At 44.3% G+C, this 17,928-nt stretch overlaps 1 protein-coding gene across 1 annotated transcript in view; it reads left to right on the top strand.

Annotated features, from left to right (window-relative positions):
* Positions 1–6,246: 6,246 nt before the first annotated feature.
* Positions 6,247–17,928, top strand: part of LOC119446664 (phenylalanine--tRNA ligase beta subunit) — a 28,707-nt gene continuing 17,025 nt past the window's right edge. Inside the window, exons 1-8 of the mRNA XM_037711157.2 lie at positions 6,247–6,443; positions 6,710–6,765; positions 7,011–7,108; positions 7,168–7,224; positions 8,704–8,892; positions 9,491–9,641; positions 12,366–12,474; positions 13,019–13,151. Coding sequence (XP_037567085.1) covers positions 6,386–6,443; positions 6,710–6,765; positions 7,011–7,108; positions 7,168–7,224; positions 8,704–8,892; positions 9,491–9,641; positions 12,366–12,474; positions 13,019–13,151 — 851 coding nt within the window. The 5' untranslated portion in view covers positions 6,247–6,385. The remainder of the gene's footprint in view (positions 6,444–6,709; positions 6,766–7,010; positions 7,109–7,167; positions 7,225–8,703; positions 8,893–9,490; positions 9,642–12,365; positions 12,475–13,018; positions 13,152–17,928) is intronic.

The following is a 17,928-nucleotide window of genomic DNA, read 5'->3' as shown; positions in this document are numbered from 1 at the left end:
TAAAGTGCTTTTGCATCATTGCTTCTGCTGCAATTCACAAATTGCTCCTTTATTGTGGAAGCAGATATATGTCGGAGTATAGCCGCGTGGGCCTTACGGCACATCCAAACTCTCCATGTATAAATAAGTAGTTTTATTTCCTTCTGTCATGATATATGTAAACGTCAGTATACAGGCTCGTCTGATTCGTGGCACTCATTGCATCTGTAAAAAAAAATGTCACAGATTCGCCCTAAGGGCGAAGCAATGAATGCGATAGCAACACAGCAATGTCATACGGAGTAAGGTGAGCGGCCTTGGTAGCAATATGAATTGTAGTAAACATGAGCTGATTAAGTAAGCAGGTGTGCTGCGGCGTAAGTAGACCGACATGAAGAGAGACTCGATGACCACGAGAAGGCGCGTGTGAAACGGTGGTGTTGATGAGAAGCGCTTACCGTGGGCAGCGCGTGCGAAGGGACACACCTGTAGTGCTGCACTGGCGATCTGGGCAGCATTGCATGTGTAGCGTGCGTTGGAAAATTTGGCCCGACTATTACTAACTGAATGAACAAGCGTGGTGTGAGCGCGCACAAACAAACATGAATAGATCACACTGAATGACTGCAGCCAACGACTGTCAAAACGCTGGCAGCGCAACGTACCTTGCGGGCGAAGGTACGTGCGGTTTAGCAACGGAAACTGAGCGGCATAAAGGTCAGAGCCGTGGGGAGATAAGAGACGGTGCGGTCGAACGAACGACGAGCGCGGTTGTTGAAAGCGTAGAAGTGCGCCCCCCCCCCCCCCCCCCTCATGCTCCCTCCGGCGCTGGCTTCCCGCTTCCTGGCTTGCGCGTGGGAGAGATAAGAGACTGTGCGGACGAGCGACGAGCGCGGTTGTTGGCAGAGAAGTGCCCCCCACCCCCCCCCCCCCCCCTGCTCCCTCCGGCGCTGGCTTTCCGCTTCCTTGCTTGCGCGTGGGAGATTGAGTGCGTTCGCTCTCCGTGACAGCGCGCGTCCCCCCACGCTTCCGCTGGGGCATACGGCGCGCGGCGAAGATTTTATCTATACGGAACCTCACGGCGACGGCGACGGCGACGGCAGAAATCCGGTTGAAGGGTCCATATAATTGCTATCGCAATAAAATGGTATTGTAGGCCAGATTTATTACGCAGATGTAGGCCAAAAATGCGCGGAGGCATCGCGAGGTGCCGCCAGGGTCTTGTTGCCCACGAAGAGCATATAGGGCTCCGGTTATACTTGTACGGAGGAAGAAGAAATATGTTCTTGAAATGGAAGACAGGGGGCCCCGCCACGGACACCGCAGCCAGCGACCACAACTAGAGCACTGCACGGGCTCGGGCTTACCCGAAAGCCCGGGCCCGGCCCGGCCCGTGGGCCGGGCCGGGCCGGGTAGAGGAGTTTTTTCACGGGCTCGGGCCAGGCTCGGGCACGGCGTGTGATTTTTGACCCGGGCCCGGGCCGGGCTCGGGTTTTTTGACGCGGACCCGGGCCGGGCTCGGGCTTTCTGCGAGTTATTCTCGGGCTTTTCAACTCTGAAAAACATGTATTTTTCGGTCTCGGGCCGGGTTCGGGCCGGTTTCGAGTCGGGCTCGGGCCGGGCTCGGGCTTAAGGTAAAGGGGTGGCGGGCCGGGCCGGGCGGGTAACGTAGATTATTTCCGGGCCCGGGCCGGGCTCGGGTCTCGCCATAAAATGTTTTGATCGGGCTCGGGCGGGCCGCCCAATGTAAAAACGGGCCCGGGCCGGGCCCGGGCCGCAAAAATCGGCCCGTGCAGTGCTCTAACCACAACTGCCTCGTCCAGGGCCACAGGCCTGTCCTTTACGAGAGTAGCAGCTTCACCACGGAGTCTCCAAAGGTTTGTTAAAGACGGCAAGATTGTCAGTGAATAGCGACACTTGCCTTCGTATTTACAAACCCGACTCGAAAGTCTTCCTGGCCCTCCATATTCAAATAAATTAGATCGCAGAACTGTGTTCATTATATAGGTATTCATTGAACCACATTAAGCAAGGTTGCTCGTTGTACTGATAATGAAAATTCATATTAACGTGACTTTTGAAGGAGATTTTCTGTATTTATCCGCTAAATGTTCTCAGAAAAAGTGATTAATATACTCAGAAGGAATTGGCGGGCCCGCTTGTCTGTCAGTGCCCATGTGTCGGTGTGTTCGTCTATGTCTTATTGAGTGCGGTGTCGTTCAATCAAGAAGGATGAAGACAGAAATTTTTAAAAACAAAAAGACAGGGTCACATGCTTCACCTTTACAATTCCCCATAACTCCGGCAACAACAACAAAAACGGAACAGGTATTGTAACTTTGTTAAAGATGCACATATAGTGCACCATTTAAAGTATATAGTTCTCCGCGTCATCGTAGAGTTGACGTGAAATCGTATTTGTAGTGCGTGAGCTTTGGAAAAGTCTTATTGTCACTTACATTAAGCAAATTTTGTCGTCAGTTCAGGTTGTCATATAGTTAGCTTTCACTGACGTCATTATGGCGGCCATCTTAGGGTACAAGTACGTCGGGAAACTGCGTAAGCAATAAACTTGACAGCATAATAACACGTAAGCCGCGTCTTGCGCCGAGCGACAAATCGAGAACAGTGATAATCCGGTAAAAACGTTCGCTGTAAAAAAAAAAAAAAAAAAAAAAAAAAAAGAAAAAAAAAGCAAGACGATGTACGCGTGATGATAAGGTGCAGTGACGTCATCGTGGCCGCCATGTTTGAATAGGATAGGAATAAACTTTATTTGTCCAACGGTTATTGCTGTTGGTTCCCGGGGCTAGGCTGCCAGGGGTCCATCGCTGGAGGAAAATGTTCCAAGGTCCCCGGCAATGGCCCTGGCCCGCTGGACTCCTGGTCTTCGGTTGCCTCGCTGAGGAGGGCGGCTTGCCATCCCTCACCGAGGCGCCCCTCTTCAGAGGGTCCTGCTGTTCATAGGGTCCTGTTAATAGCGCTAAGAAAAACTGCGTCCGAGATACCACATGAAAGCTAACTATATTTACAGATTTCGTTGTTTTTCTGCTTGTTCTTTCTTTATAGCAGTGATATTAACCTTAAATAACAAAGCTTCCCTTGGCTTCACTATCTGTTGGCATCATATGGTTGTGACTAACAAAAATTGGACCACTCGGTTCTCTTCTTCTCGTTCATATGTACGGCACGCAACATTGAAACAAGCTTCACGGTAGCAACAATAATAGGTTAGCAGAAATACGCGCACAATGGAATTATTTATTGCTGTTGTCAGGCCTTATGACTGTGGCGAGTGCTGAACAAATATTTTCACTGTCAACTGAAGCACCAAAAGAAACTATGGAGGCTGTGCAACGGTGCCACCTCTGAAGCACCCGTAGACTTTGTGCAGTATTCAATTATTTTCTGAAGCAGCCGCAATTATCCTATCCTCAAACGCATTAGAATTCAAATCTTTAGTTACCTACACTACCAGTTAGTTGTTCATGGTGAGCGAAAACTTTGACTGTGTTCAGCGGAGAAGTGCACCTAAGACCACTTCCTTACTAAACCAATGGCATATCAATTATTTTTTACATATTTAGTTTGATAAACTGAGTTTTCATCAATAGTAAGTTATACATGTGATGCGTCAATAGTAAGAACTGTGTTACCATATGCTTTCATTTGTATCTGTCTGCAGTGCCTTTGTGTGTGACATATTGATATAGTGGCTTTATATTTTTTTTTTTTTTGTCCTTTCTGGTATGAAGTATGTACGTGCTGTATCGTTTCTTCTTGTTTGTACTGTTCCTTTTTTGTAATTTGTCTCATGCATGCTGTAGTCACTACGTTGACATTAATTCTCTGTTTAATGCAGGGATGTCAATTCGTCATAACACAAGTAAACCACACGATGCCTGTATACTGACGTTTTTTCTTCTCACCGATTTATAAGTTATTTAAGATGTTCTTCCAATCCTGCGAAGCTAACTCTAGGAACTAAGGGATCTATAGCGTCTTTGGCAGTATCTAAGGATTTGTTAAAATATGCTGATCGCTTCTGGCATGCTGTGCAACGACTGGTTACAATTGGGAGTGCATATTTCTAATCATCAAGTTAAATTCATACTAAACTTAAACCTCGATATAACGAACTCGGATATGAAGTATCAGACATAACGAACTATAATATGAAGTATATCTTGTCAGCATCGACATCCATAAAATATATGCTTATAACGAATATCGGATATAACGGAGGTAGTTTCGTGGTGGATTCGACTTTGTTTAACAAGGTTTGACTTTATTTTTGCACTTTGTCGTTGGTTGGGACACCGTCATCCGCCGGGATCGGCCAGTTGGCGCGAAATTATGATTTTTATGAAGTAGGTATAGTTACAAAACGCCGCCTCTGCAATTAGGTTGATGTACCAGCTCCACAGGAAAGCGAAAGAAGCCACTGACTGGTTCCCGTTTTGCTTCAGCATCTTGGTGAACATGTATGTATGTTTTCCCTATTGGTAAGCTAAAATCAAAATTATTTTAAGTGATTACCGCTCTCCAGAAGCTGGGCAGCATTGCGAACGAAAAATGATATCAGCGCACAGCTATACCCATCGTAACTTCTCATGAAGCTTCAAAGCTTTTCGTGTTGAATCAACTGGCATATCACCTCTACAGCGTAGAAATACCGTCAAAAGTGCTTTGTCAAGCTTGAATCAAAGAATAAAATGGGCTGTTAAAGCCCGCAGCAGACAATTGTCACTGCTAAGGAAGATAATTTATAAAAATCTTGTTGCATGAATTTCGTAGCTGGAAATGCTGCACGTGAACATTTAGAAAAAGATGTGTGCGTGTCATACCTTTTCACCCGCCTTGATATGAAGGGCCAATTACAAAATAATGCCTGCCATCTCTGGAAAACTGAAAGGTAACACCAGGCATCTACCATTTGAATCCCTGCAGCAATGAATCGTGAATGGGAAGCTGTAAACGTTGAAGTCAATTCAAAATGCGCGCTTTCTGCAGCATGAGAAGAGTTGAGAGATACAAAGGATTATAGCGCGTGCCGTGAGTTAAGGAGGTTATGTAGCTTTTGTCCTTATTTTCCCCGCTGGTACCAATATCACACAGCGCCGCATGTTGTAGCGGACCGTCGTTTTATGAGTAATAACTACAAAGCCATAAAAATAGACATTTTTTCTGGAGGACTAGGTATTTTGGGGGGACATCTCGGAGCAGGAGGTTGGCATCACTGGTCGACCGTCCCGCGTGCGTCCGCGAAACCCGGTACAGCTTCAAGGCTAGCGTTACTTTTGCCAGCATGACAAAGCAAGGTAAGGTTGAAGACTGGGTGTGTTGGTATAGCTTATCTCTAGAGGTTGGAATGCGCAACATTTTAGACGAGAGACACAGATGGGGAACACACACGACAGAGCGCTACGGCAAACTTAGTCGAGAGAACGTCCTGGATGGGTTCCGGTAGTGTCACCTTTTCTCGTATGTGGACGGGAGCCGTTGAAGAGGCGGTCTTTAACCCTCCCCTGAGGCCGACTTAACCCCCCCCCCCCCCCCTTTTGTTTAACCCCTTTTCTTTTCTTGCGCATTTTAGTACTGCAACTAAGATGTAAGACGCGCAATCGTCTGCACACTCGCAAAAAGCGAATTTTTTGACAATTTCCCATGAAGAAAATGAAATTAGTGCTGTTTAGATGGTATTAGCAAACTGTACCCCCCCCCCCCCCTGGCAGAGATCCTGGGTGCGCTACTGCAATACCAATACTTTATTTGCATTTATGTGGGATTGTCCCAGACACGCAGGGGCGCAAAAGGCAATACGCACTGCCCACAACACAGCTGGGGCTTGCGGTCTCCACCTGGGTTCTAGGGTTACACATAGGAATTAAGAAAGAGGAACAGACTGGGCCTATTCGATTTGCGTAGTTGAGATATACGGAGGTTTGCCAGTCATAAACAGGCTGGCTAACCTGCGCGGGGGTGGGAGGTGTGTGGGAATTGAAGATGATAGAAAGAGAAGAAAAAGGAAAACATCAGGACAACACGACAACGAGCATCCGTATAGTTGCTATCACCCTATCACAATAAAGAATAATAGTAATACAGAAAAACATCCTTGCGAGTGAGATACATATATATATTTTTTTCTTCACATTCAAATCAACGAGTTTATCGCGCGCTGCTTAAGATGGTAGCGCCATCCGTTGAACAATTCTGCAACTTTTATTCACTAAAGGACGTGACTATAACGCGTGTTGCTATTTTGCACGTCTAAATAAGTGTGTGTCTGGCACGTTGGAAGCGAGTGGCGAAGGCAGGCGAAAGTTGCATCTGCCTGCGCGTGGTGCCGACGATCCGCGGTTTTATTTGTTGACATACGCTTGCGAGAGAATACCACGCCACAATGCCGACTGTAGGCGTTAAAGCAGCTCTACTATTCGAAGCCTTGGGGAGAACATACAGTGAGTGACACACGCCTGCTTGTTTGCCACGCATGGTGCCGGATGTTAAAATGCTCACTCGATGTGATACCTTGCGTCACCCCCTTAAAAACCTGCGGTGCGATTTTGTGCTATGAAGCTTGTGGATTCATTACTTTCAATACGTGCCCTAACACACCGTGTGTAGTACAAGCTGTCATTCATTCATCACCACAGAACACGATGTTGCCTGCGACGCGATGCTGCCGACAGGTCTCACAGTTTTGATATTGTCTTGTTATGTGCAGCCGAAGAAGAATTCGCAGACCTGTGCTTCGAGTATGGATTGGAGCTGGACGAAGTTGTAAGTACCACGATACATCTCCATGCAGTGCATGCGCCACCCTTTCTCGCCGTGCCACAGGCACACTATATTTAGCATATTCAACGTCAATTTATTTCTCCGATGACTTCACTGCATGCGCTCCTTTTCTTGTATCGAAAAGGGCCTCTTGGCGTAAATGTTGTCGGGACATAAATTGTGCGAATGGGAGTACGGACATACCTCAGCGAATGCATCATCTGATATAAACTATTTTGTTAATGCAGACGAGTGAAAAACAGATGCTCTCGAAAGAGCAAGGCAGTACGAAAGCTGAAGGTGCGTCGGAAGAAGTCATCTTTCGTGTTGACATCCCTGCAAATAGGTGAGTCCGTGGTTGTTACTCGTGTATTGGTCGATCATACTAAATTACTTTTTGCACAGGTACGACTTGCTATGTCTCGAAGGACTGGTACGGGCGCTGCTCATCTTCAAGGGAAAGTAAGTCTACGATTAAAAGTCACTGGAAAGGGCTTACATTGAGTGAACTCCTCTCTGTGATACACTAATGCTTTGTGCACTAGCCACCACAAAAGGAACTTGTTTCGTCTGCATAATGCTGCTATTTGTTTTGCCATATATTTGCTCTTTTAGCAGTTTAAAAACCAGTTCCGGCCACAGTATTTTCACTATTGCCCCTGTCCCGATTATGTAAAACTAGGGGTGTTCAAATAGTAAAATCTTATCAACGAATTGAATATGATTATTCGAGAAAAACAACTTGTTGTTAAATTGAGTACCGAATATTTTCTTGTTCCTAAACAAAGTGAAATATAAAGTTAGCGTGGAGTCAATCTCGTAAGAACTCTTATCTAAATTATTTGATACATGCATGTCCGGTAAACTGCAGACCTTCTAAATAAGGAGCTGTTTTCTTGGGCACTATGATAAGGCCATTAATAAAACAAGGGAACAGCATGTCACCATGCATTAATAGGGTTGATAGTTAACTGAGTTGATATGGATGCATTGGTACCCGCGCTTGTCTGCTCCATTTCTTACCTCATGTGACCCGTGTTGTGGTGCTATTTGTATCAACGCTTGTCACCAGATGCTTGTAGAGTGTTCTCTTCATCAAAGTAGATAAGTGTGGTATTGCATACAGCGCCACACATTGTGGTGAGACTATATGATAACTTAGAGACTGTATGATAAGTTGCCTTGCCTAAAATGAAACAAATCCTATATATATAGCTGCCTAAAGGTGAGGCATTCTTACTAAATGATTTGGAGTTACTGAGCCGTGTATGTTCATTCAAAAACTGGTACCTTGGTGCAAGCTGCTTCTCTACGGCAGCAGAATTATTAGGAAGAGTCTATAATTACACCAATAATTTTCTCCGCAGAGTCCCATGAGTGTCGTTACCCTTAAATTCAAACGGAAACAAATATTTGAAAGTTTCAAATAGTGAATTCCCTCAATGATTACGAATCAAATAGGAGAGATTATTCTATGCGTATTTCAAATTTCAAGCATTTGCAAACATAAAACAATGTGATTGGCATGTGCTGTCACAAGCATCATGTCTAGCTTACAGGTTCACTATGGTGCCAGTGCTAATAAAAAGTTCTGTGAGCAGGTAAGTGATATGGCTTGTATGAGGGAGCACTCATTGCTTTTTCTGTGACACCTTAGAAAAGTGACTTATATAACATATTCGTCCTTTTTATTGTTCACAGCAGTTCCTGTAACTTGTTTCTTGTTTTCATTAGCTCATCCTGGCATGTTACAGACTGAGCATTGGTAAAATTAGTGCAATCAAAGTATGAAATCATGAACGTACGTGTTACCTTCCACTACAAATCTAAACATGGTTATTCGAGAAAAGTAAACATCAGGATTTGTTCTTGTGAACTAGAGCCAACTCACATAGCTGGTGTACCTTAATTTGTTGCAAATGAGTCAAGTAATGCCTGCAGGATTGAACCACCCTGTTACCGAGCCCTGCACCCAGCTGCAGATGCACTGCAAATTCTACACGTCAAGCCTAGCACTGCATCTGTGCGGCCGTATGTGGTGGCTGCCATTCTGCGTGATGTGACCTTCACCCAGGACCGGTACAACAGCTTCATTGACCTCCAGGACAAGCTACATCAAAATATTGGCAGGTATGACCTTACTTTCACTAGTATTGAGTCCTGTCTTTGGCTGTTTCCTGAAAAGTGATGTTTTTTGAGGCTGTACTAAGAAATGAATACTGCAAATTGTGATGCCTGTAGATTTTGATTATGTTCTTTATGCCTAGTTTGACACTTTAATGTGTGTCATCATGCATGCTCTGCTATTTATGTTCTTATTAGAGGCATTTTTGAATATTGTAACTAGTGTTGCTCTTTTTTCATGTATTTGGTTCACCTGTGTTAGAAAATAGTACCTAGAAAGGGGCTTACAGTATGCTTAATGTTAGTAATCATAATAATAATGTATACTTAAAAAAATACCCTGTATAGATAGAGGACGTAACTGACCCACGAGTTTAGGTTTGGCTTTTGATTACTATGCTCATCCCTATTGTGATTTAAATGTTGCGTGTGTTTCTGGGCGTAAATTTTCTCAGAAGAATTAAATTCTTAACTCACAGTTTTGGCAGTGTTGTGATCTTGACCGTCACTACAACGTGACAATATGCTAACTTATGGGGTGTTTTCTGGTGCTGCCGATAATGTTGCTTTCTGCTTCTGTCTGCTCACTTTCCTGTCCTTGCAGGAGGCGCACAATTGTATCCATAGGAACCCATGACCTGGACACTGTGAAGGGACCTTTTGTCTACGATGCACGGAGCCCCAAGGACATTCGCTTTGTGCCGCTCAATGACACAGTTGAGCGCTCAGCTGAGGAACTGATGGACCTTTATTCGGTATGTCAGTCCACGTTAGGAACACTTTTATTCTCTTTTCATGCTGCAGATAGTAAGACAGATTGGTACTAACACCTGCTTAGCCAATGACTACTTGTGACATCCTAACATCACAGTGGTGGAACTGCTGCTACATCTGCTCCAAGCTGCTACAAAGGGGCAATCTTGCTCTGTGCTACTCCAAAACCTTCATTCTGGCAATAATTGTGCATGTCTGCCTGCCTTACAGACTCCTGCTAGAAGTCGGGCAACAACAATTGTGAAAACGAAACCAGAGCTTGCACTTCCACTGCTTTGTAGCATATAAGCAGTGAAGCCTTCAGTATTTCGTGTTATGAATCTCCCTTTGCAGGTTGAGTCGTGAGGGGCACATTGCCTCGGCCTCGTGTAAGTATGGCAATTGCAATAAGCCATTAACATTCTCAGAGCGGTAAAGGTTGACTGCAAGCAACAACAGTAGTGACTACTATTAAATGGAGGCATTAGTAGCGAGTGCAAAACTAGAACAAAACTGAAATGATTCTAACGTACCTGCAGAAAGGCAAATGAAAGGAATCTCCAGGAAATAATCAAATCAGCAAAAAGGATGCTGAGCAATGTTGAACTCCTAATTCTTAAAGGAATAAAAGCAAAATGTTTCTTCGACATTCAGAGTCGCGAGACACTGTTGAAAGAGGGCCACGAGATGCTCTCAGGAGCACTTGCAGGCGTGGAGTCTCACCAAATTAGGAAGTAAAGCTATTGACCCATTTCGTGGTGATCCCATTATCGCTGCCATGTTTTATCACGTGGTGACACATACATTGCTTGCCTCAGTTGCCTCCATTGCCTCCGTGTTTACAATGGATGCACATGATGCCCGGTGCATCTCGGGAAACGTCTGTTTCAAGAGATATCATAGACGCTGACTGGGTGGATGACATGAAGCTTTGGTCACAGCTTCAAAGGATATGTAAAAGTTCTTTCGGAGCTCATTAAGATTTGTCCCAACTGTGCGAGCAGCGTATATGGTGCTTGTTCTAAAAGCGAGGCTAAAAATGTATTCCAAGCTTTCCGCATATGAATTGGATCATGATCAGTGTGTTTTGCTCTTCGTTGTTTATTTAGCGAATTTATTGAAGTAGCGCCTTGTCACATTTCAGACTCGGTGAAGTTCGTCAGTGCAGTCACTATCTGATTATTTTCTGCCTAATTGCTCGCGGGTGTGCTCAGTTGCAATAGATTTTTTCTTGCTGCACACAAGGCTTGGAACTTAGCTGATGGAACCCTCGAGGAAAGTTGTGCATCGAGAAGGGCTGGCAACACAGGCTGTCCGTATGCAGCAACAGTCCGTGAAATTAGCCACACGTATTCATTCCATTCCTTAATATGCCAGTCACTATTTTTGCAGCCAACTACTGCACACGTCTTCAATCCATCACTCCACATTGTGCAGCATGAACGGAGCACGGTGCATGAGTGAAAACCCAGTTTCATTTCCGACAGCTGATTGCTCAGAAACAGGGCAGAAGCGGTAACGGTTTCGTATTCATGCACTTTCGCTGACGCAACGTGCGGCGCACCGCCCATAGTGCCATCTCGTTTCTCGATAACAAGCTGCTCTGCGAAAAGGGTCAATAAACTAATGTTGCATGCATAATGAGATTCCACCTTCTCTGCATAGTCTGTTATCTCGATAGTGCCACTGTCTTGTAAGCAGCTTGCCACATGGTGCATTTCGTAACTTTGTAACTGATTACGTGATGTTTTTAAATAAACTATGTTTTATAATTCTTCCTAATGTACTTTTGCATGATTTTTATGTCTTGACAGCTTTGTGAAATTATTTAACAGTTTCAGAGCTGGCATGTATTGTTTTTTTACCAGTAATGCTGATACAGAAAGTAATTTTTTTCTGCTACAAGAATACAAGAATCCACCGCTGACATGAGATATCAAACTTCTGGACCTTGTATTAAATTTATACAGTACACAAGTCATGCTTACTGATTGACTTGTAGGATGGCAAAGAGTTCACAAGATTGCATTGACATACCTATTTGGGCTTGTAAGTTAGTGTCGCGTGAACTCACCGTGACTCTCTAGATTTCAAAATCAGTGTGGTAAATCACACCGAACCTGACAATGAAACGGCATGGATGGTGCCGGCTATGCGCGAGTAGACCAGGCAAAGCACAGGTCCACTATCAAACTGAGAACCTCAGTGGTAATCAGTACAACAGAAGGCCACTAATTCTTTAGTATCAGAGGAACAAAAGCACTTCATTTTATTCAGTGGAAGTTCTATTCACAAAAAAAAATATCTTCTAGTCCGTGAGCTGTAATCAGTGCTAGCAGATTAATTTGGTGTTCCCTAAGAGTAGACTGTACTGCATGTCTTGATTTCTATGTACCTAAGTTGTTATGTAATGCTAGGAAACTCCCTAGCATGTCTAGCACCTGGCCAAAATTTGTAAGTATTTCCTGGCCAAAATATGTAAGTATTAAATTTTGTGAAAACATTTCTAATATTTGATTCAATATTCTTTGAATAATGGCTTCTTTTTTTCTTGATTCGATTCAATATTCAATTCGAAATCTGCTATTCAGTATTCGCACACTCCTACCAAAGAGCAAACCATAGCTTTTGTTTCCTTATATCGGTGTGAACATTCTATTATGGTTTGGCTGGCAGTTTCACTGCAATATAGTTGGCTCTCTCACTTATGGCTGTGTTCTTTGCAGAAAGACAGTCACCTTCGGCACTACCTGCACATCATCAAAGACAAACCCGTGTACCCAGTCATCGAAGATGCCAATGGCACCGTACTCTCACTACCTCCAATCATCAATGGTAAGCTGATGAGGCATTATAGAATCGTTGCATTGGCATTGCAAACACCATGCATTAAGATTGATGCAATAGGTCAGCCATATAATATAGCCAATGTGTACATCTATCTTTTGAATGTACTTGTCACATTCTCAAGTCACATCATTTTATACAGTAGCCAGGTCAGTTTCTCTCTGCCAAACATGTTACGAGCATAGTAAGGAGAAGGGCTAATGTGCTAGCAGTTTCGTTTGTGACTACAAAAAGGTTTTTAGCAAGACAAAAACTTTTGTACTTGAAATGCTTGAAGCAGTTGTTGCATTTACTAGCATGGGCTCATTAGTCTGTGTGCATTACATCTCACCTAAAAATTTCTAAAATTTTGTTTTCATTCTAAACTGGTACTTCTACCTTTCGTGCAACAGTTCACCTGGAAGGTATTAGTTTATTTAGGAAAGCTTTAAGGAAATATGGAATTGTGTTTTTGTTTGTGTCTTGGTGTCCTCTGGGCAATATTCTGAAAATGAATGGCTAGTGGTTTCAAAAAGGAAGTCTCTTCTTGCAGGCAACCACTCCAAGATTACACTGTCAACACGTAATGTGTTGATTGAGGTGACGGCTACAGATCTGCACAAGTCAAAAGTTGTTTTGGACACCATGGTCACCATGTTCAGTGAATACTGCAAAGAGCCTTTCACGTGAGTATGCTTTTAAACATTTAATACATACTGTATCATGGTGCTCAATTTATGGAGGTCTTGGTGAAAATATGAGTTCTGGCCAGATGTAGGAGCATTACCATTCTTATACTGCTGCAGTGCTTGGATGTAATGGAGGCATCCTGTATAGTTGCATTCAACTGAAATGAGAAATGTCATGTTGAATACTTCCCTTCAGTGAAAAATTGTCTTACCCAGCTCTAAGATGATGTTTCTCCCGAAGTCATTGCTTCGCAATATGATCAGAACACATATGCACTCCATCCAAGCCTCCCCAATTAGCCATGCGATGTACAGATTTTGACCATCTTCTACAGCTGTAATGGGTGAAGAAAGTATCTTTCTGAAACCGGACTTTCAGATACATTAAAACCTCATTACAAGAGACACTCAAGGGACCCTGGAAACATGTCTTGTAACCAAAAATTCTAAAAACACAGAGTAGTCAGACTAGATAACCTTGTTATACATCAGCATCAAAGTGTGTTTGAACATATATACAGGAAATTGCTCAGGATGGCTTTATAAAAGTCATTCATAGTAGTTTGTTTTTTAGTGACTGCCGATTGTATTAGCTTCCTTCCCAACTTCTGGAGGAAAAGCACTTCACCTTGCAAGCCTTCCTGTTGCTCACAATACCTTTGAAGTGCTTTTAGATGTTCGTCAGCCTCAACTGCCAACACTTTCTGCTCTGCAATGTTCTCGTCAGCCTCCTCCTCCTCTGGTTCATCCTCTAGGGCACATGCACCATTTACTTGCGCGATGATTGCATGAGAATTCACCGTTAACCTTATCAATAAAAGAATGGAATGAGTTACCCTCCAGAAGTGCCACGATAACACAGTTTTCTTTATTTCATTCAGCATTACTAACGTATTTACAATCCTAGCACTTTTAGTAACATTTTTCTCTCCCAGAGCACTGATTCGCTTTTGCTATTTTGCTCTTGCTTCGTTAAGTGCGAATTTTTGTAAGAGCATTTACCTTGTTAATATGTTTCACGACTTGCTGTACCCCAAAGTGCTGTATTTACCACCTGCAATGCTCCTTCATTTGTCAAAATTGTGTTCTGCTTTATGTTCCCCCCCCCCCCCCACCCCTATCTAATGCTTCTGTGGGCCCTTAGGGTACTAAATAAATAAAAAAAATCTATAAGCTCTTCGGAGCACACGAGGTCCTACATCTGCAGGCACAAACTCCTCGAAAGATTCTGGAACGTCTGCGATCTCTTGGATGCAGGCCCGAGCTTTATCTTCAGGGCACTTTTCCACAGGAATCTTCCATCCTGGGTTGTGGGAAGATCCGTGTCTGAGTTGTGTCTCTTCTAAATAGTGAAGAACTTACTCTAGGCACCTGAAAAGTTGTCCTTAGTAACAGAGTGTCTCTTGTATGCGATGTTGTTAACATGGCAAACATAAAAAAACCAACCAAACCATTTTCAAGTGTCTCTTCTAACCAAGTGTCTCTTGTAACCATGTCTCTTGTAACGCGATTTTACTGTACCATAGATTTCATATCACTCTGTCTTCTGAAAGTTACCTAATATACCATAATTAGTGTGCAGCTTACTAATTCAGGATGTATCATACTTTGTACAAAGTTAAGTTTATCGAATTCCTTATAAAAGAAATGTTTAGGCTGGGTGTAATTGTGCAGTTGTCTGCATGCTTGGCTAGAACAATTGAATGGCCTGCTTTGGGATGTCTACTGATAACGTCTGGTTTGAGATACAGCCGATCCGGGATATATCAAACTCGAAGGCAATCACAAAATAGTTGGATATATAGATTATTTCGAAATATAAAATATGCCTCTCTGAGGCTTACCTGAGATCGCTGCTCGCCTCGGACAGTTTTCCGAGATCATAGAAAGTGGGAACTCACCACGTGCTTCTCCAAAGGCTTGTAGAATGCACAAAATTTAACTTCATTTTTGCTCACGATCATTTTAAGTTACTCGCGCTGCAGAATGGTCTTTGATATAATACCGATCTGAATGCTAACCCTAAACACTTGCGTTGCCCGGTTACGAGACTGTTGTAGTGTCTTGTGCGCATTGAAGTGCTTGTAGTGTGTTTTAACAGCGGAGCTGTAAGCCGGCCGTAATGTGTGCCGCTTGCCACTGCGTTGCCTAGCAACCACCTCACGGAGTGTCGTGCGCTATGCTCGGGAGAGAGAAAGAGAAAATGAGAGCGAGAGAAAGTGCGCATTTTGCGCGCTCTCTCTCTCTCTCTCAAGAGAAACAAATTGTAGCAGCACCAACAAGGCAACGTGCAGACGTGCTGCTGACGCCATGCGTGCTTCTCCAATTCCCCGCATTAGCGCCGAACGCTCGCGGTGTCCGTGACTGAAGCAGGCGCCTCTGGCGGCGGCTCAGGCAGAGCTCCCACCAGCTGCGTGCTACTGCGCATGCGCCGTGTCGTCTGCTGTGCGCTGTCCGTACACAGTGCATAGCTTTCGCCCCACTTCCCCTACGTGTACTCGGACCTACAACTGCCTCGCGAGGCGTTCCCCGATGCCACGGACCACGAGGAAGTTCTTATACGCTTCGTATAACTTAGCATCACTTTACATTCACTTCGTATAACTTAGCATCACTTCATATAGCCAGGGCCAGCTAGAAACCTGATCAGCTCCGCTGTGTCTTTAGCCTTGCGCCACTAGTGCAAGCTACCCCGAATTTTTTTTTTACATTACAGTTCAGGATTTAACGAACTCATCGCACGCCACTATTCACAGTGCTCCCACTCCTGCGCCAGATTGCGCCATACGAGATTTCCTGCGCCATCCTGATAAAAATACATGATTTTGCACCGAAGTGCGCCAAAATTAACGACTGCGCATTACGTGTGTGGCCGCAGTGGCCCGCAGACGTGCGTAGCGCGCAAAGCGGCTTCATAAATCGAACGGCGACTGATAATTCGGGCTCGATGGGGACCGCCTAAAAGTACAAATAGTTGGAAGCCGGAATTATCTACATTCGCCAGAAAATAACTGACTTTTTTGCGCCAGTGGCTAAAAAAGACATCTTTCTCGGTTGACCACTTTTGGGGATAATATCACTTTCACGGGATTTTGCGTCACTAGCGTCAGCGTCGGCATACTTGGTAGTGTGCCAGGAATGCTATCATTCGTCGACGTGTCCAGTGCTAGTCGTGTAAAATGTCATGAAAGTGAAAGTATCCCGGAAAGGGGATCGTCCAAAAATAAAGCCGAAGTTTGTCAACGCGGTCCTGCGCGCACGTACGCTTTTCTACTATCTGGTCAGTACGTATCTCTGCCATTGTTATGCTGTCGCTACAAAAAGACGAAAGTACAAATAATGCATGCACTTCATCTTCAACCTTTGGCAACAGGAACCGGGATTTTGTAGCGATGCCTTTTCCGCTGCTACTCCTTGCAATTCGTGAGTGGTATAAGAGCGGCGCTCCACCTGCGTTATATGGTAACAGCCGGCAGAGATTGGTGGATGATAAGGGCAGCATATAGAATCAAGCGGAATGCATCACTACCAAATCGCCGCACAGGAATCGACCTGCGCTATCAGAGCCGAATGACGGCGTTTTTTTTTTTTTTCCTTTTTTTTTTTTGAAACATTCACTGTCCTCGTCGGTGGAGACATTGAGGGTGTAGTCGGCACCGCTTAAACAACTTAAGTCGCTGTAACTGTGTCTTTAGTTAACACGTCAATGAATAAATGCTGGACGGTTGGAGCCAACCCGAATGCACTCCCGAACGGCTTGCCGGGGTTCGCTTGCCTGACGGTTTGGCTGCGGTCGGTGCGGTCTTCTCTAGTTTCGGTTTGCAGGAGGTGTCGGCAACATGGCCGACCCCCATGCGGCGATGCCAGTGATGTACGTACCAACGCCAAAATATTGCTATTTTCGCTCAAGTCGACGGTCAATTTAGCATGCAATCATGCAGGCGGAGTCCGAATTATATAGAATGGCGTACTTTAAGGTGTCCGAAATTTCGGTTGTACTTATACTTTAAATTTATGGGCCAGTGATGGTGCCTCAAAGTAGTCCGAATAATCGAGCTTGTTTGAATTACTGGTGTCGAAATAATCGGTCGACGCCAGTTGTGAATCGGCCAGTTGCTGAACAGAAGCTTCAGCTTTACGAGGAAAAACAGACCGTAGAAAAGTACCTGGGAGTGTCGTCTGAAGCAATGACTGAGCGTTACAAGGGCTTATCAAGGCTGGCCTGGCTCAGAATAGCATTGATGACATTGTTTGGCCAGGTGTTTCTGATTGATGCTAGAGCCTTGCTGAAAACAACAAAGTGTCAGCTGTCAATGAAAAAAATCATACGATTTAAAAGGCAACATCTGAGCAGCTTCGCTAAACTTGGAATAAACTAATTACAGCACACAGTGTGAACAGGTTTGTTGTCTTTATTTAAATTAAAGGGAAACTCATGTATTTAGAGGCTCCGAAGTGCTCCGAAGTGCTCCGAAATCTGTATCTGGATGCTCCAAACTGCTCCAAAATTAAGATTTTTCTGCTCCAAAAATTTCTCCAAATCTCAGTTCGTCAGTGGCACCACTGCATTGACACAAGACCATTGTGGCTTATGTTGATTGCAGCCCAACACTCAAGACTGAGCGTGTTTCAGTCGTGCTCGCAGGATTACACGAGTGGGAATGGACTCAGATGTTCTGCAAGCTGAATGCCATTTTTTAATCTAACAATGTTCGTGTATTGTTGTCACTCACCGATGCAGAGGCTGGAGGGGGAGAGCCGAGAACTGCGAAGC

The sequence above is a fragment of the Dermacentor silvarum genome, chromosome 3 (assembly GCF_013339745.2).
Source record: "Dermacentor silvarum isolate Dsil-2018 chromosome 3, BIME_Dsil_1.4, whole genome shotgun sequence".
NCBI lineage: Eukaryota > Metazoa > Arthropoda > Arachnida > Ixodida > Ixodidae > Dermacentor > Dermacentor silvarum.
This window is presented reverse-complemented; position numbering and strand designations above follow the sequence as displayed.